Below are 20,782 nucleotides of genomic sequence, written 5' to 3' on the forward strand. Positions count from 1 at the left end.
ATGCTTCAACCCTCAGTGAACCCCCACCCTCATATTACCATTGTTTTCTTGTTTAGTCTGCCTGTTCCGCTGCCTATATGGGTGTAGTCTCTATACATACATCTGTTTATGTGGCCTAGCTTTGCTCTGCTCTTACCTGTGCAGCGTGTTTGTCCCTCAGCTGGTTCAAATCCAGGTAGGCAGGTGCAGGACGTCGTTGGCTGTCCTACCCACTGGCCATCTTCACCACAGAAGAGCTTAGGCGGCCGAGATCGGGGCCCCTGCTGAGCGGCATGCTCCACACATGAACCCTGTGCTTCTTGCACTAGGGAACGGGGAACAGTTTCAGGGAAGGAGGACAGAGCACTGACCAGTGGAGGACACTTTTTGAAAAACACCCTCAGAGACAGCAGGGCCATGCAGGCGCCCTGAGCCTGAAAGGCCAAGTAGAAGCCTCTCTTGGTCAGAGGGCCGAGTCTTAGTGTCTTTACGTTAAATTTCCGCTCTCCACCCTTCCTAAGTAGAAAATCTGCAGCCACTGTGTCCACCTAACACAGGAAAAAAAGAGAAAAAGTATTATATGATAAACAGATTCCAGCACATAGGCTTGAGAATGACCAGAGGTTGCTTTGCAAGCGTCAACCTTTTCAGCTACTCGACGAGACATTACACACACCTTATACACTACTCTCTGATGTTGTGTTTAAGGACATCATGACATCAGAGGTTTGACATTTAGAAGCCAAAAAGTGCTGCATTCATACAAACCCCGACGATACACATTATGTAAACGTTTAGATTGTGAAAACACCGTCCTTGTTTTGGTGGATCAATAATCTAATTTGATCATTGCATAAAAAGGACCAAATGTTGAATGGAATAAATTATAGAACTGAAGAAATATTTTTTGTCTCTACAAACAGTTTTTGACCCTGCAAGATGAACAAAAGTAAGCCAAGTGCATACTGGAGGGATAAAAACCCATCAAAAAAATGTGTGTATTTTGGAAAAGTCTCAGCAGTTATTCACAGTACAATACACATAGATCACTCATTAGATTACAGGCTACAAAAACAGCAAGGTTTTTATGATTTCTGAACATGTGAGCTGTCTTGTTTTAGAGAGATTTTAAATTATTTATTCACAGGGAAAGAAGATGGTCTTATTTGAACATGGAACTATTATTTTATTTGCAGTGACTAAAATAAAAATCACACAGGGCTTCTATAATGGAATTGAATACTGTATTTTTAGACTCTGGCTACATGGCTAAATACAGTGTGTTCATTGGCTGGTGCTGAAAATAATAAGTTTTAATTAATAGAAAAATTATTATTAATCGATTAGTTTAGCTTTTTTAAGTAAAAAGCCAAACATTTAATCACTGTACCTTCTTAAACACAGTTTTTTCTTTTTCACACTTAATGGCAAATTGAAAATCTTTAAGCTCTTGACTGTTGACTGACAAGCCAAGTTAAGTCATGACTGTGGGCGCATTGATTAATCATGAGGACTGTGGGCAGTACATGGATCTCTTGAAGCTGACATGGAAATAAAATTTTTTAACAACTGTATTAAAATGTTCTATATTTGTTTATACAGAGGTAGGAGACGGATACCTTGGTGTAAGGGTTCTCCATCCAGGGTGGGTAGGTGTCTGTGGCCTCATTGGAGTCTGCCTGGTAATAATAAAGGTTGAAAGTCTCCTTACAGCTCCGGTGATGAATGTTCCTGGAGGAACACTCCATCATGGTGAATCGAAGCTCCACGTAAACCTGAGACGCTCCTCGTCTCTGGATGAAGCCACTGCGCAGCCAGTGGCTGGATGAACTGTCTGTTTGGCAGATCTGATAGGTCCTCACGCTGTTGTTCTCCTCATCTAAACCGCTTACTTCCTCCCACTGAGAGCGAAGAGAACAAAGGGCTGTCAGACTGCACATCTAAAAGACATCTGACCCAGAAAAGTTGTGAGAACTGAGCACATTGTAGATTTAATTCACCTGTAAAGACAATCATCAGGGGATTTTACACAAGTGGACATAATAGAAGCCTATAAACCATAATAATGTTGTAATTCTTTGTTGTCTCTTTGGCGCGCTACACCTGTCAATGACCCATGGGATGAAAGTGTCTTGCTGTGGATTTTGATCCTGCCTAAATTTGAAACTGGGTTGTTAAATCATTCCTCTCACTGAGCTGCAGCACACAGCTAGTGGGAATCCAAGTCTCACTTGTCAAACAAGGCACACAGCTGCACACAGCAGCTGAGACAGACACATCTTTCACCCCTCAAAACGCACTTACAGACCAAAATACAATCACAAATATGTATGAGGTAAAAACTCTACACAGAAATCTACATTTGTTCAGGAGCCACAACAGAAAAATGCTTTAATGTTTGACTTCTGAGTCAACAGAAAAGATGTTTACCATCACTGCATTCCCAAGAGCAGAAAATTAACATACTGGGGGCAAAATTTAGGAGATTTGCTGAACTTGAGGCTCAAAAATTCTGTTATGTAAATATGTAAATCTTTAAAAATCCATTTACACATGATGTGAGGAGTGAGGCAGAATATGGGTCTGTATGAATTACAGAGCAGCAAAGCACTCTGAGCCAGATCTGGATCAATTGAAAGGCGAATATCTTCTAATCTTTAAAAAAAAACACTGTGGCAGCAGATATGTATCTTTACAAAATGTTTTCTGTGATGAGGATGCACCACATTTGACAGGAATCATCACTGAAAATCAAGTGTGACTCAAAAAACACACAGATGAAGTAGATTTTAAATGGGACAGATGTTTTATGGAACAGTTTTAATGAAGTTGCTTGAAAAATATGATAAATACCTTCTTTAATGTTGCAAATTACTTAGGGCTAAGGGCATTTCTATCTTTAAAGCACCACTTTTACTATTGCCAGCACACAAACCCCAACACACAGTCCACTCTAGAGGTCCATATATAAAACATTTAAACAATATTTTACAAATACTGCTTTGTTTTGTTGTTAAAAATTATATTAATACCATTCATACATTAGGAGAATACACAGTTACATAAACTGAGGCCATTTGTGACACAGCATAAAATTATATGACATTTATTTCACATACAACTGTGTTTTATGCTGGCATATGCTGTACTTCCAGCCATGAATATATGTATTCAATATGAATTATTAATGAAACTACAGCCAACATTAAACAAAGACATTCAAGGACTGTTGAACCTGAAAGGCCAGAAAATTATATCTGGGTTTGAAGATGTAAAAAAAAAAATCAGCTGTAAGGTCAATTCTAAAAATAAGCAGCTATATGGCAATGCTTTTATGTCTGCATTTTTGTTGCAGGCAGCTCATTGCTTCTCTACACTGCTGCTTGTCATCACTGACTAAATCATTGTTTTGTGCCAAGTTAATGTTAAAAAACATAACCCAGCCACGTTTCTGACAACATGAAGCTTCTGATGACCTGCTTCAAAAAATAATGGCTGTGCAAACTTTTTCTAAGGATGCCAGCTTGTCTTGCTTTGCATCTTAATCAGAAGCAAAGGCCTGTGTGGTGAGTATTTTTGGTCCAGCTCCAGAAACCCCCCTGCCAGCATCACTGTGACGGTTTTCCTTCTGAGACATCAGCAAGTTGAGCAGTTCTGGTCACCGACACTGCTGGCAAAAATACCTCAGTGACTGCTCCTCAGCTGATCAAATTACAAATATGTCTCTCGCTTTTTTTTTGCTGGCAGCAGGACCTAAAATTGTGGGCAGCTAGTCACTTTGACTCCAAGGTTGATGGGATATATCAAAGCATCTGCTTTCAATATACTTTAAATGGCACATTTGGTCTGGTGTTTTCTTCATCCTGTCAGTTGCTTGCCATATAAGGAATTTGTTTATGGCCAAAGTAACAAAGGAACAGCTGGAGGCCAAAAATCTGCAGTCACCACAAGGTTAATGTTAGGAATATAGATAACATAGTGAGGCTGGGGTTACATACCTCTGGTTTGGCATGTGAAAAGATGGTCCATTTGAGATCAGACGTCTCTGTCTTGGTGTTCATAAGGACCTCTGTGGAGAAGATAAAAATATAATATCATTCACAGCAAGAAAGGTTCAAATGGAACGCATAAAACTCATTTACATTCAGAGAAACGCACATAATTGAATTCAAAATAACTGACTGAACATATTTCTAAGTCCAAGGCTCTCTGCCAAGTATGAGCCGTAGCTTATATTGGGATTAGGGTGAAAGATGGAGTTTCACTAGTCAATTACACCGACACTGAACATTCCCACTATCCTAAAATTGTCTTTCGTCTAATGTTTGTTTTTAATTCCCCCATGTCCCTTCTGTTCCCAGCGATAGGCCATGCCTGCGGTCACCCTTAACCTGCTGAGAGGACTCTACTTTTGTCCAGGGAGAGCAAGGACAAGCTCAGCAGAAGAATCGACCAGACTTACATGGCTGGAAACACACACGCGTATCAAGATTTAAGCCTTGACGTTACAATCTGTGATTACAATAGAATAGATTTTTTTTTTTGTAATCTTTTGAGAGGCAGGCTGCCTGCTTACAAACAATCAGACCAGGTCTGCTATGATTCAGTATCCCAATAAAATCAGAGACTGGAACAGCGTGTAACCTGAAGCATAATTTGGTTCGGATGACAGGACTTCTTTTCATCTTTTTTTTTTGTCCTCTCACTGTCTTGGAACAATGACTCATATACTGATGGGATAAGGTTTCACCACAGACAGGCTTTGAGAAAAACCTACCTGTTCATGAAGAAGCCCATTTCAGTGGTTGGGCAGTTTGCTTTCACTAATAAACAAAATTAAATATGGCCACGCTCAAGGAGAGCACCTCCGTGAAAATGGATTCCAGGGAAGCTGTGAGTTTCAGCACAGTATTACCACAGAGGTTATTAAGGTGCTTTGTTGTATTAGGCTACATACACATATAAGATTCAACAGTTAATTCAGCATCTTCTGTACCCCACAATACACACTCTACACACACACACACACACAGCATACTAAAGCAGCCAAAGTACTGAAAATAAAAACCCTGAGTTTCTTGATTTAATTTTATAAACTTCTGGTTTTTCCTGGTTTATTAAAGCAACCATTTCCCTTTTCATCATATTGATTAATTTAACAGTGCTTCACATAAAGAAAAACCCCAGTGCTTGGAACTCATACTTTAAAATACTATTTAAACTTTAATAACTTATGAATACAAATCATTCCTTCATTTATAACATAAATTATGCTTTTCTCCAAAACCTGGATGAGGTAAAAGTTTAACTTTTCTTAACTGTTAAAGATGTATAATATTTCCGTTTCCTTAGCCAAATATGGCAAACGGTGTCCGGATCTAGCTCCCGAACAAATGTAAAAATGTCAGCGGTCTGCGCTTGGGGTCACAGAGGTGAGCATTTATTTTAGAAATGACAGATTAACCTATGTTTAAAAAAAGAAATAATAATAATAATAATTAGTTGCAGCCTATGTTAAAAAATATGAACGACTTACCAATCTCATATTTAAGTCACATCCTGCAAATTGATGACTACACCTGCCAGTGTGATAAAACATGCTGCTAAAACTCCTAAATTCATGCTAATATGAATTCCAAGTATCATTTACACAAATGCTTTTTATTTAACAAAAATTCACGTTGACTTGTTTGTGGAAGCATATATGGGTTTTTGGGTAATCTTTTAACACAGGCTACAACAAATACATGAAAGTTGTCAGTGAGTCCTTGTCCTCTTTTTATGTAATACTGCTCTAAACCAGTACTTGTAGTACTTACAGAAATAAATAACTGCAACTCTTCCCCTTTAATCATCTCTGATATCCAGGAGGAAGAGAGTAGCAATCACATTCTGCATTACCAACCACATCCCAATAATTAATTGGGATGTGGGTGTATTTTACTTTAAAATACTATTTAAACTTTAATAACTTATGAATACAAATCATTCATCATTCAGGATCACATTTGTCTTCTTAGCATGCTACAGCTCCAACATGCAGTGGATGGCAAGGTAAACCATGTTCTCAGACAGTGATTTCTGGAAGGGTTCTTGAGCTCATGCAGGGATTTCCATGACAGATTCAAGTCTGGTTTTAACGGGGTGCTGTCTGAGGACCCATAGATAATGGGTATCCATTAATGACTTTCATCCAAGTCCCTTGCAAACAGAAATATTTCCAGATTATGTGCCAGATTATTATTATTCTGCTAGGGTTGGGCATCTAGTATCGATTGGAACCGGGACTAACTTTCCAAATGTCTCGGAATCATTGAAATTTAAAAATTTCAATTACTAGGTTCGATACCCAGTCCACTGAACGGAAGAAGAAGCCGCTGCAAATCAAAGAAGAAGAATCGCCAAGAAGTGTTTGCATTACAGCGCAACCATGGAAAGTGTGCAGCGCGGTCTAAAGCGTGGCTGCACTTTAATAAAAATAACTACACGCTGTCTCAGTACATAAAATAATATGTCATGCACAGGAGGGTGCACGACGAACATGATCCAACACCTCTGGTGTCATGGTGTACAAATAACAGAGTGCCCCGTCTTTGACCTTCAGCTTAGCACTGCACTCCAGTCCAAATCCGGTAAGTAAAACAATAAAGTACATGTTATGTCAACATTGGGGCAGTTAACAAGTTATACTCTACCAAGAGTTTGTGATTTCTGATAAAATTGTAGCAATTACAGATTTATACTATACCTGCTGCTAAACTGGACTCGGTTGTACAAGTTGTTCCTTATTATTTGTTTAATATTTTGCACCAGGTCTGAATCTTTGGTCTGATTCAAGAATCGTTAAGAACCAGAATCAAAACGAGAAATCAAACGCTGTCACCGCCTTCAAGAAAATAAGCCGATATTTTCCATGTTGTCTTACTCTCAGCTGATATGTTATGTATGATTTATTGAAAAGAAAAAAAAATAGCTAATGAGATTTGCAAAGCATTCCGTTCTGTCTTTACTTGTATTTTACACAATGTGTCAACGCATTTGTGATTGAGGTTGTAGATGTCTCTTTCTCATTGATTGACACAGCATGCATAAAGGCAACACAAAAAACTGTCATAAAAAATAATTAACACAATGAGAAAAAGTATTCAAAGGCATAAATATTATCACTGGCTAATATTTGAACTCTGTATACTTGTGCTACCCATAACATTTTCAAAGATCACTCAACGCCCACCGCTGCTCACATTTTCACTCATGCTAATTTAATAAATATTGCAATAAACAAAACAGAATTAATCTCCATCTCAGTTCCTCTGTCGCAGCCTTACAGCCAAATCACTTGAATCTTTCTCTCTGCATTCCACCTCAGGGACAATTTCTCTCGCCTGTCATCTAGGTGAACAATCTCCTGCATGCTGCACATGAGAACAATGACTTAGAGTCACTAATTATCGAGGTTGCATATGTAACAATCCTGTCATTGCATCACACTGAGGTAAAAGGTGCACATGATGCGACTCTCATCATAGACTTTTCCCTCTGTATTACTTGCTTCTCTCACTTTACCCTCTATGTAGGGTTCTTTTAAAGAAACACCAACATTAATGCCTCTAAGCCTCTTCCACTTCAAAACCACAAAAGCCCACCAGCTTTACAACAATGTGAAAGGAAAAAGCAAAATGTCTACAAAAAGCAGGGCAAAATAAAACAGAGGAGGGTGAGGAGGATAATTGGGTGAAAGAGTTCAATCCGGTGCTTCCCCTGTATTTAGTCTCCCTCGTGTTCACTACAGCGTAATTTAAAAAGAGAAAATCACCTTCACCACCTTGGGGCTGACTGAACGAACTGCCCTGTTTCCGCCTTTCAGAAGAACACCTGCCCCAGTGTTTATAAGCCGAGTAAGGTGTGGAAAAGAAACACCCCACACCCCAGGTACAAAATCACTGTTTATCACTGCTCTATCATTAAGCTTTATGAGACAGGATGCATGAGCGTGACTGTTTGTATGAGATGGTGGGTACTTCTATTATGTGCTTGCACTGCCTTGCCTTTCACTAGAGCAGAAACAGTCTTAAGCCCTACTAGAGGAAGCCAGCTTTTCCCCTACATTCTTTCAGCTGTAGCGGCCACCCACCGCCGGAAAACTGCCCCGAGCGCTAGAAAATGTTGGAACAATGAGAATTCGTCATCTGGCCATATTTAACACCCAAAACAAACGATTGTACAGTAATTACAGGACAACTGTCAACATTAGTAGACACTGGAGAAGTCTAAACTGATACTGGTGCTGGCAGGGTGATATGTCTGGGCCTTAGAATTACAGTTAGGAAAAACTTCAACAGACGGGAATGAGACAAATCTTCTCAAGTAGAGAAACTGAGAGGCAAGTGTTGAGTTGGTGGGTTTGCAAATTAGTGATTATGGGGTACAGTTTGTATGTTAATGATTAAACCATGTTTGAAGAAGCAAAGGAAGAATTTTTTAAGTTTCCTTTATAAAACGGAGACAACAATAGAGGGTGTTTTACACAAATTTCTTTAGAAATGTAAAACCTTACCCTGTGCTTTTAGTGAGCTGTACATTTTTGGTCTTGAGGCTTTTAACAGATAACCTCATTTTCAAAAACCGGATCCATTTGACGTGGATCCCTTCCCTTAATAACATTCCCTATTTTCGACTTGTTACTTTCTTCCTGGTGTGTCATTTCCCTCCTTATTTTCCACTTTCTCTCTGGCACTGGAGTGTGATAGAGAAATTATAGGCCTATGAACATTTGGCCTGCTTCAGCTACAATTAGACCTCATTTTAATTAAAGAAACAGAGTGCCAATTACTCTCATACACCTAGAGAAATGCAGACAGAGAGGATAATAACAAAGAGGAATGCAAAAAAAAAAAAAAAAAAGGATGGGTTGTTAAAGGATTTGGGATTAGCAGTAAAATGTACGAAACCTAACTAGGTTCCTAGTTGCCAACTAGTCTCAACAACTAGTCTGGTTAGCTAAAACAAAGCCAGGTTCAAACATGTGGGTGGCAGTACGATGTATTTTTAAACACACAGTACTGTCCTTCTGAATCACATTCCCCCAGTGTACAAGATGTGTAACTTAATTACTTCAAGATGGAAAATAAAAGATCCTAATCAATAGAAAACACAAATGGAATAGTTAATGAACTACCAAGCCAGGAAACTGTATCTGCTCAGATAATATTCGTTGAATTCTCAATACAGTTGTGTGAGTAAAACACACAAGAGACGGATGAGGTCACCAACATAGCAGTCATCATTACTGTCTTTGTGTTGATGTTGAAACCACTTGTATTTGGATGTTTCTGCGATAATGTAAAGAAAAAGGGAGAGGACATCAATATACAGCGAGAGAGTGGAGAATACAAAGCAGCGACCGATATCAGTATGCAACCTCTATCAGCAGGGAGTTCTCCGGAGAATTACCTGCTGTTTTCACACACTAGCTCAACTGGACATTACCTACACTCTGCACTACAAAGAGAGTTCGTTAAATTCTGAACTGATTAAGACATCTATGTCCACATGCTGCTATTCTGGGTAGTGTGCAGAAAATCCTGGACTACTGTGCACATAAGAAAACAGCTTAAGCTGCTGGGTTCATGAGGCTATAACTGAGAAATAACATACATCATGTGCCACTGCTAGCACATGTAATTTTGCAGTGCCCTCAAAACTGACATGTATACTCAGAATCTTTGAGTTTCAGGACCAAAAAGCAGTATCTCAATAATTCAAGTTTTGGGGGGGATGCTTTAATCTGCTTTCCTGAAAAAGAATTAGGGTAATGTTAATCTTTTCTAGCACTGGTTCTTCAAACAAGCTGTTCAGCTACATCAAGAAATCAAATCTACTTAATGTAGATCTAAACATCCATGCTTTAATTGCAGTGAGAGGCCAGCTTTACAGTGTGGAATGGTGTGAGGAAGGCATTAAAATGTTGCTTAAAATGAAGAAGAGAGTTTAGTCGAGTTACGGTTACATTTCGACCTTGTCATTTAATTGGAACGGTATCCTTGTCACAGAATACATGCATGGGAGGTGAATCGAGTTATTGACCAGCATATAACTGATGTTGTGACACTGTGGACTGTGTGAGAAAATGTTCAAAATATTCTGCCTCTTCAAACTCTCTCTGTGGGAGATCATCATTTGTCTGAGTAAAACTGAATTGACTGCACAGAGGATGTTTTTAAGTTACATCAGTGGTGAGCTTATTAAATGATGATCACAAAATGAAAATTTCATGAGAGTAAAGTGACGTTCTGGGATTGCTGTGAGTTGGCACATAGTCTTAATGGGTTCCTTTTCAATCACAATTTCTGATGTGTTTAGTGTCAGTGAAAAGAAACAAATATAAGGGAATGAAAACAGTGTTATTGGGAATTTGGCTTTATTATTATACACATATGCTTTACTGTTTTTAAAAAAAGATTTAAAAGATCAAACTTTGGAGCATGTGCTAAGGACCCAGGACCATTTATGTCTAGTTGAGTGTATATGCATGGGTCATTTGACCTCCAACCACATTACCTAGATGTATTTAAAGAGCTTAGACTAAATAATACAATAGTTTTATTTTTTTTTAGACATATAAGGGTGTTAACTGATAGTTTGAAGAAAAATAACGTTAATTACAAATTTATAAAGAATGGGGCATGCAGTGATTGGCTACTGTCTGTGACCCTGAATGAAGGATTGTTGGTTTTTATACAGTTACAGATTATGGGCAACAGCCACCCAGCTATAAGGTGTTTTGCAAAAGGAGTTTGTAAAGCTGTTTTACCATCTGAGATGCAGTTCAATCAAATCAAATCCAGCTTTAGATAGGAATATTGATACTGTCATAGCTATACAGTGGTGTTTGTCTCAGGAGGAAGACTAAACTGTACTCTAACTATTACAGACTATACAATAACTATACAATAAAACGTAGATTCATCTTTAGAAAAGCTGATTCTGAGCGTACTTGTGTTATTAGCCACACTGCACATTAAAACTAAAAATGAAAAGTGAAGTTCCTTTTCATGTTTGTTATTCAGTTTTCTGTAGTGCATGCACATGAGTGAGTGCACATGAACACAAATGTTAGCACTAAATATGTGTGTATGAACTGTGTTTGTGTGTCTTTGAAAAAAGTTGTGTCTAGGGAGATTAGACATCAGCTTCCCATAGTTCCTGTTCCCTTCCTGTCTCCTGGTCTGGTGGGGGCCAGCTGCCAACACACACACACTCACACACATGTCTTTCAGATGCACACAGCAGTCAGGCAGGACACAGCTTCCCTCCATGTCTACTGTATAACAAAAGCCGTCTGTGACACATTTAGACAAGCTCAGCTACTGAATGTTTCTAGGAGAAATAATAAAAGGAATGAGGGGTGAGATAAAGAAAAGGTGTTAATTGTTGCCACTATATATATATATATATATATATATATATATATATATATATATATATGGTGTCTTCCCCAGGACAGGATGTGACCCAGTTATGGCGAACGCCTCATACTGGACAGGAACCAAAAGATGCTACCAGAGGGGATCAACAGTGCTGTGAATTAAACTGACTCACAGTGCTGAGTATTAAGACCAGGTCTGTGGTACCTGACCTCTGAATGTTAAGGCTTAAAATGACATGGTCATCAGAGATTCACTAAGCAGAATCGTAATGTTAATCATTTCCAGGTGAAGATGTGTTTTCCCCAGTCAGTCTCAGAGTCCACACAAGAGAGCTTGCATGAAAGATCCGATGACTACCCCTTCTTGGCTAACAATAATATAGTTAGTGCAAAACTTTTTGGTTTTCCTTTTTTTTTTTTTGTTTGAAAACTTAAGCTTGAACTTAAGCTCTTATCAGCAGGGAACTTTTTTTTTTATCTTTCATTTCTTCTTTAGTAATAAATGTCAATATGTCTGTGTATCTTAGCAGAAGCAAGGATTAAACAAAAGCTTTTTTGTGGTGTTGGATCAAAAGACAAATGCTGATTAAAAAACTTGAGAACCATCCAAGGTGCACTCATATCCTCATTTTAATTAACTGTGGTAAAATGGGAATAAAACTGTTGCATTATTCAAGTCACACTAGTTCAAAGTGAATGTGTAATTCCAATCAGTGATATAAAAAGTTTTGACCCTTGCATAAAATGAGAGGTAAAGGTTACGAGACATCAACCATCTGTTTCATTGTGTGTCTAAGACTCTCACAGCCATTTCCCTGATGCAAGCCATGGCACGTTCTGGAAAAAGCTAAAATAGATTAAAATTTAACACAGAGGTGATATCCACCACAAATGTTGGTTGTTAGACACCTGAGTTGGACGGTAATTTGTCAAAACCTATACAGAGAAGTTAAAAGCAAAAGGTATAAAAATTTAATTAAAAGCATGAAGGGAGGATTTCTTGTTTCTGGTGGAAAAAGTTAAGAATTTAATTCTAATTAAACATAAAAAATAAAATTAATAAATCAGGTTTTAAACACACGGCGCATCAACATGTTATTTTTTTTTTTTTACATCATGAGTGGTTAAATAGACTTTCTTTGTAATAAATTTCAGCTTCTTTGCAATATTGATCTGCCACTGAGAGAATTTACCTCCCGCTACTTCCAATTATATGCACCACTTTGAAAAGGCCTCTTCAAAAATAACCCAACTCTGTGAAAAACTGAGCGGCTTCTGGAGAACACAACTGCAGCTCCCTGGTGGCTCTCTGATACACAATCACATTAAGGAACGTAAAAGACATTTTTAAACTAAATCATTATAGAATACCACTTTCAAAGGTATACTGTACTTCTTTTCCTGACCATCTGCTCGAGGCTGCGGTCATCCCTGCTGGTTGTGCACCGTTTTCTTCCACACTTCTCCCTTAAACTCAAATTTTTATTGATCTGCTTTGATACAGCACTTTAAGAACATCCAACTTGTTTTGCAGAGGGTGTTAATAATGGTTTTTTGCACAACTGTCAGGTCAGCAACCTTCCCCATGATTGTGAATTCTACCGAAATAGAAAATTTAAATGCTCAGGAGTCCTTTGCAGTTGTTTTGGATTAATTAGCTGACTTAGAGGCTACAACATTGAACATTTTCACACTATTCTCATATAAATAACTAAAATAACTCACTTTAACTATAATGAGTCTATATATTAGTTTACCTTTTTAAGTTGAATTACCAAAATAAATTAAGTTTTGCTTGATATTCTAATTTTTTGAGTTTCACCTGTATGTCATAGCTGGGTCGACCACATAAGTTTGTTTGACGGTTCAGACCTGAACATCATTTTAGTCTTAGCTAGATCAGTTGTGAATGTAAACGTCTTTTATTTTGCCCCTAATGTCATTTCTGGAAGTTTCATTAATTCATTTATTTTTATTTGCACCATTTCCACTCACCTTTTCCTATTCATGTCTTCCTAACACATTTAAAAAGTGGTTATGGAAATCTGGCTACAGTCACTCTGAAAAATGAAGCAGTTGCTGATCACAGCCAGTTTTGCACAGTGCATTAGAATCTGACAGGACGTATCTGTATTCAGCATTACATCAATTTGGATGAGATCCTTAACGTGACAGACTGAAATGCAGCTCCAAACCATAACAGAGTGTCCACTATTAATCAATATAATGGAAAGTAGACACTCATAATTGTACGTCTCTTCTGACCTTCTCCATACAAGTTAATGACAGCTTAAATTAAAGAAAAATCCATAAGACCTGTTGCCATTGAGTTTCAGTCCAGTTCTTTTGTAATTTGGCCAACTTCAACCCTTCTTCCCTGGTTCTTTTCCCTAACTCTTGACAGCCATCTTTTCATGGACATCAGCACTGATGAGGCTTTGGTGAACAGCAGACCTGAAGAGCCACAAGCATGACTAAGATCCTCAGTGAGGTATTTTCCGAACTTCTTCCTATTTCTTAGAAAAATCATTTTCATTTTAGCCGATTTGTGGGAGTCAAAAATACAACTTTGCATCTGTCAAAATGTGCATTTTCTGTAAATGGGAACAAATGATGTGTCTTTGTGGCAGGCTGCTAGTACAACTTTAAATTGGTTTGTTTCTCAGTTGTCTGTTATGTGTGGACACAACCTTGGTTCATCCCCTGAGTTAAGTGCCTTCTTAAAGCTTGAATGAGTCAAAGGTCAGTGTTAAGTGGCTTAACAAACAAAAAAGACACATTCCTCAGAAAATGGTCAGGTAAAAAGAATAGACTTATAATAAGTGAAAAGCAGGCAATGCTCAAAGAAAAACTTTCAAATACTTTTTAAAAACCCTGAGGAACTATTGCTCAAGACCACTTTAAAAGATTACAAGTCTCTGTGCTAGGAAGCGAAGTTTAAAGCAATAAGGGGTGGATCAATACTTTTGCATAGTACTATCTGCTCCATTTTGTTTGCTCTCCACACAACTGTTTATGTCCATCCAAACAAAACCACTCCCATGTTAGACTGCAGCTAGATTACACAAAGAAGCCTTAGTTGCAAAAGAACTTTTCATCATATTGTATATATTTATATGCAGATGTGTTCACAGGAAAAGTTCTTTCCAGTTCATTTTTTTTAATCAATCCACTTACCAATTAAGAACTTTTTAAGTAAGCACTGAAACACAGGATTTTAAATATGCTTAAAATTTAAGGTCTTGCCAGAAACACCCTTTAAATGTCTGTGTAATTTGGAATATATCAGAGTTTTGATTTTAGTGTCTGTGTGAACATTCATACGCAAGCACACTGGTAGTTATTTCAATTTCCGATCTCTGATGAGAATCAAACCTGTTCAAGTTGCACCTCATCTACTGTCCGACAGCAGCTGGGAGAGGTAGGTATAGAAAATGGATAGAAGGATGAATATGTACAAATGCATGGCAATTTAATTAATACTCATGTTATTATTATAAGTCTGTACCTAATTCAATCTGAATTGCATTTTTTTGCAATGAGATGTTGCATTCTTTTGAGCTTAAGAACACATTACTTCTTTTCTAAGACTTTGATGCCACAAGACTGAAAGAAAAGTGACATTCTCTGCTGTGACAAGCTCATTGGTATGCTTCTGGTTATTTTGATGATATCAACAGCTACAGGCTGAAGAAGAAAGAAAGGTTGCTAGAAAAAAAAAACAAAAAAACAAAACAAAAAAAAACTTGCTTATCGCCTGTGTGATGACTAGTGCAAGCAGCCGTCATGCCGTGGTCAGATCTGGTCATTTTCATGTTTAAACATGAATTCAGACTTCACACATATAATTAAATTATCTGCATATTTGTTTTACCACAGCACAAAGACTCTTACAAAACCAAATTTGATCCTATACTATTATAAGTACAATTCACTGCCCTATACCTGGGAGCTTTAACAAATCAGTAAACAATTCTTTATAAACCAGAAAACCTCAAGTTAAGTTCCTCTCTTTATAGAAAGCTTGAAGGCAGAGAGCTCAGAGAAGCAATATGGGAAAGTGAGGGTTATGTGCTTGTTTTCAAACACATTCTTTGTCTTTGAAGGAGGATATTTATCCTCCTGTCTTCTCCTGGCAGGGAGGCTGTGGGTCTGGGTCAGTCATAGACTGGCACACCTGCAGGGTGGACACTTTGGGGTCACACAGTGCTGAAATCCTGGATGAGCCTCCTTATTGGAAGGAAACTCTACTACCCCAGTGTTGGTTCTGTTTTCCAATAATTAAAACAGATAGTCAGCCAGTTTAATTAGAGATTAACTATCAGTATTTTAATCATGATAACAAAAGACTGGTATACATTTAATTTAAAGAGTCTGAATGATGATACACTACATAGATGAATCAGTCAAATAAACAAGAGGGGGAAGGACATTTGCACAATACAATTTTTTTTTTTTCAAGTGGTTTATGTTACTTAAAAAAAAGCTTGATAAAAAATAATAATAAATAAATAAATAAATAAAAACAAGACAAATAAAATACCCCACGTTGCTCCATTTACTGCGAACTCTTCACAAGCCCCAAAAATGTCTGCTGCATTTCTTAAATCAGTCTTTATCAAAGCCTTTACCAAATCAGAATCTACTATTCACTTTGGGGGGGAAATGGCAATAAAAATGCACACACACATACACACAGAGTTTTCAGTGACTAATCTGCAGTGGGAGGTGGACAGCTTGAAGTCAGTGCCGACTCCAGCTAAATAAACCATCTAAAGATTGACACATCTAAGTAAAGATACAAGAGAACCAACTCTGTGCAAGAATTTTCTCTTTTATTCGGAGACATCACAGTGTTTTGTATTCAAGCAACAACAGACACACTGAGAGCTAATTTTCTTCATCAGTCCACGCACTGCTTCTACAAGCCTGCAATTGGCTGTCTGTGTGGCAGTGACCGATATATGCAGAATATAGATTAAACTCATTGTAGAAAACAAAGAGCATAATTTCGACTTCTGAGCCAGCAATAATGTCTTCTCAGCAGTTTACAAACTGAATTACTACCCCACACATTGGTTCAATCGGATAATAAAGGTAGATTAATAATATAATTTTCATCAACTGGATAATGTTGACTTAATATAGTCAGAAATTGCTGTGGTTATGTGACAAAGTGACAAAAGCAAAAGACTATTTTCTATACATCACCCTTTAAAAATGAGATACCAAGTGGATGAAAAATGTTTCTGAAGGTTTCTTTAACTGAACTGACCCACTCCATTTTGGGAGTGGCTCTCTCTTAAAGCTCTTGGCTGTATGAGCTGTAAGAGAGCAGCAGGCACACAGAAATGTCTCTGCCATCCAGTTTATATAGCAAAGCTCTCTTGGTTCAGAGTGGTAATATGAAAGCTGGACCTGGGAGACATCCTCAAGGTGTTCGCATGCACACAAGTTCAAGCAAATATGCAAGAGTTCGCTAGGTTGATGCTGAACTGAATGAATTGCATTTTGACTTAAAATTGGCATATCAAACACAAGATGTAGGTCAACCTATGATGCAGGGAGGAAAATATCCCAGACTCAAATCGAATAAGTCTTTCAATAGTGCACGCTTCCAGCCGAGAAATTTTTACATCAGTGTTGCTTTTTTAATAAAGTCTTGTACATCCAGCCTCAACATCTCATCAGATTTGTCGCTTCTTCCCCTACAAGACGCCACTCTATTCTTTATTGTAACAACAAAAAAAAGTCACAAGACATGACAACAAAGACTTGCAGAAAAGTCTCACAAAGGATCTCCTTCCAACACAATGTTAGGTGTGCCTCGAATAACAGCTTGATTAGTGTGCAAGATAAATGAGGAAGATGGACCTGAGATAAATAGCTCCTTCTGTGTTGTTGTCTTCTAATTAAAGGCCTTTTTAATCCCTTTATTTTAATCATATATTCAGCCCATTGCACATATCTCATATATCTGGCCCCAGGTGTGTATAATTAAAGGATGCAAATAGGCAGTGTGCTCTTTCCCCATTTGGTGTTGTGAGGAATGCACATACATGCACCATCCTTGCACTCTCTGCACTTCCTCTTTCGGTTTTGTTGACTCTTGCCAGTATCCCCATCTCTCCTTGACTCACTTCAAAGAGAGCCCCCATCCCTCTAAAAGTGCCATTCTCCTTGGTGCTTATGGCTGATAGGCTGTGGCCTCATTCCCTCACCACCGCAGCCTGTCCCCATTGTGTCCCCATCGCGTGTGGGTGGAGGACAGACTGGGCTCTCCAAAGTGAATGCCTGACATGGATGTAAGGACTGGGGGGTTGGGGGTGCTCTCACCAAGCTGAACTATCATCCACCTGCAACTCCCAGCTGCCACATGTATCCCTCTCAGAGACAGCGAAACTAAGAGATAGAAGCGCAGACTGAGAGTACTTGTGGTACTCAGATGGCTGTTTAACTCTTGAGGAAGCTAATCATTGGATTGAGGTACTGAGGATGATGGGCTACAGGCTTTCAGAGGAAGAGCGAGGGGGGGGAGTGGGGGGTGTTTTAAATGCAAATCCCTTTCTTATAAAAATCGGTTCCATTTAAAAGGATTTCTGGGAAACGATCCACATTTCCATGGCAGGGGAGATGGTTAGCAAGAGAAAAAACAGCATAGCACCAGTCAAACATGAAGGAGACAGAGGACGTAGAAAAAGTAGCGAAAGAAAAGGGTACATGTCTGTGGAAGAAAGGATTGAGGCTAAAGTATGGCTCCTTTGATAAAAGCATCCTCTCTTCATTGGTGACACTTAGTGGGGTTTAGTTCAAACTGAGCAGCATTATGCTATTCATTGTAATAGTTGAGCTACAATGGTGTTAGGAGGTGACAGGATGAGCAGAAGACAGATGCTAAGAAAACTGTGCCAACACCCTGCCTTTTATTTTACGTTTTCAGAGCGTAAACCTTCTCTAAAAGCAGTTTTCTATTAGCAGATGATATAACTGTGTCCTGAATGGTTTATGTAATGATGTATTGAGATGACATTGTCAGAAGCTTAATTGACATTGACATACTCGCACATCATAGAGAACATTCTGGAGATGCACCAGTCGATATCGCATGTTACTAGAGTTAGGCTGAAAACTGAGCAGACACTGTTCAATGTGACTATTATCTTTTCTCAATATTCCTGGAAAACCAGAACCTTCTGTTCTCTGTTTACAATAGAACTTCTGGACCAAACAGTTTTAGCACAAAATAGCTCCAAGCGGTTTTTCTCAGGTTTTATTTGCATTGCAGACAGGACGCTGACGTGACAGCCTGCCAATGGGATGCAGAAAACACAAAATCATCCTTTGCATACAGGTTCAATAACCCCAGGGCTTCACTGTTGGCTCACTGGTTTGTGTTTTGCTTAAGGTTTAAAGGCCAATCATGTGAACAGTAGTTTATATGATTAGTTCATGTGAGAAAGTTTAAAAATTTTATCTGAAAGCATCTACTATGTGATTCAATTAACCAGCAACCATGTGGAGCTCTTCAGCCCATGGACCGTTCCAGGAAAGTCGATTGGACCATAACTTCCAAGAATACACCAAAACTACCCTTATTGTTCAGTAAGTATTCTGGACAATTGGATATAGTTTTGAAATTTTGTTTAATTATTTAATCATTCCCCCCAAACACTCCTGCTGAGAAGTCAAGTACATGTTGTTTAGGCTGGTAATGATTAATATTTGAGACTAAATATTACAAACCAAAGATCCTTTTTATTTACAGCATGTTTTATGTCATTTGAACCTTTGTATAATATGAATTTGTGACTGTGATATCTCTTGCTTTGGTTGGCCCAGCGCTTCAGGGCTGTGTGAACTCAGTGTTCAGACTGCACATAAATCTCCTCAGTAGCCAAACAAAAAGTGTTAATGTCACCTCTTCAGTATAGGTGGCTGTTTTGGCTTGAGAGAGCAATATGCAACTAACCACTACAGCTGTGTAAAGAGCGCAACGAACAGAATGACACTTCACTCATCTTTCCATCAGCAGAATCTAAAGAAGTACCATGGATGTTTTTCATCCCAACAACAAGACAGGTCTTAGCTAAACAAATCATACTGGCAGCTGCACTCTCTTGTTGCCCACAAAGTGAAAAAGATGACTTGTAGATAGAAAGGAAGAACAGCTGCAGTAACATTGCATACTGCAGAGGACACAAAACCAACCACCACTGTGAAGAAAGATGGATTTACAATGAAACTGTATACACTAAATATACAAGCCTATCAGCTTAAAATAGGCTTTTGTGCTTCTTAGATTGACCGCAGTGTTGAGCAAACACCAACAGCTTCATTTTGAATGCACGGTACAACTTGACTCGACTTGAATTTACCTGTTTCTTTTTCATTTTTTTTGTCCTTCACCTGACTTAATTTTTTTCTTCTTTTTTTGTATCATATAATACAAAAAGGTCATTGGAAAATACTGCATACTACTGACTGGTGCAAGAAAACCATCAAATAAAACATCTCTACAGAAGCACCGAAATTTTATTCACACCAATACATACTTGTTATGAAGGATGGGCAGTCTTCATTTATGTATCAAAATTCCAATTTATAAATCTGAAGAGAGATATTTTAAAAAACATGCCCGTCCTTGGTGGAAAGTAAAGCTTTTATTCTCCCAAGTGCTCTAACATGGCAGCACTGGTCTATTTTGCTCTACCATAACGGATCATACAAAGGTGAAATATCCCTAATAAAACCAGTTTTAAATGGAATCAGAAAGAATCTATTGGTATGTTGAACACTGGAAATTAAACAATTTATTTAATCAATAAAAATAAAAAGAGGGTGAACAGAAACCTCACACCTGTGTGGATCAATTATAGCACACCATATCCTTCAAATTCATACAGAAAACAAACATAAATGGCATAAATCCACCAAGTTTCCAGATTGTTTTAACTTGTTAAAAAGATAAAAGAGTTGTTTAACTGCTTAATTATGGTTTGACGGCCCCTCACAGGAGAACTCCAAGTAGTGTGGCGGAAACAGATCCATCAATTTGCATTTTCTTTTTCTGATTTTCTGCTTATTTAGATGAAATCAGCTCAAAACGAATGCATCTTTTGCAAGAAGGAATAGTTTTCTATAAACCGGTTACACCTCAAATCACCACATAGATGATAAATCTAAACTAGCTCACAAAAAATGCCTTCAAGCCATGCACATTTGATAGAACAGATCACTTCGACAGAGCAGATATCGTTAAAGCTGTGGACCTGAACAGGTGAAAAGGACTGCGGTGTTTGTGTCTCTGGCTGCATCTTGCTATTGGGAGAAAACTGTGCAAAGGATAAAGAGGTGTTAGGAGAAAACAAAATGAGG

General features: G+C 38.2%; 1 protein-coding gene across 1 annotated transcript in view; it reads right to left on the reverse strand.

Moving 5' to 3' along the window:
* Nucleotides 1-20,782, reverse strand: part of ephb4a (eph receptor B4a) — a 39,579-nt gene that overhangs the window by 12,581 nt on the left and 6,216 nt on the right. Inside the window, exons 2-4 of the mRNA XM_042008188.1 lie at nt 3,978-4,048; nt 1,599-1,880; nt 137-527 (exon numbers count right to left, since the gene is read on the reverse strand). Of these exons, the coding sequence (XP_041864122.1) occupies nt 137-527; nt 1,599-1,880; nt 3,978-4,048 (744 nt within the window). The remainder of the gene's footprint in view (nt 1-136; nt 528-1,598; nt 1,881-3,977; nt 4,049-20,782) is intronic.

The sequence above is a fragment of the Melanotaenia boesemani genome, chromosome 15, assembly GCF_017639745.1.
Source record: "Melanotaenia boesemani isolate fMelBoe1 chromosome 15, fMelBoe1.pri, whole genome shotgun sequence".
Taxonomy (NCBI): domain Eukaryota; kingdom Metazoa; phylum Chordata; class Actinopteri; order Atheriniformes; family Melanotaeniidae; genus Melanotaenia; species Melanotaenia boesemani.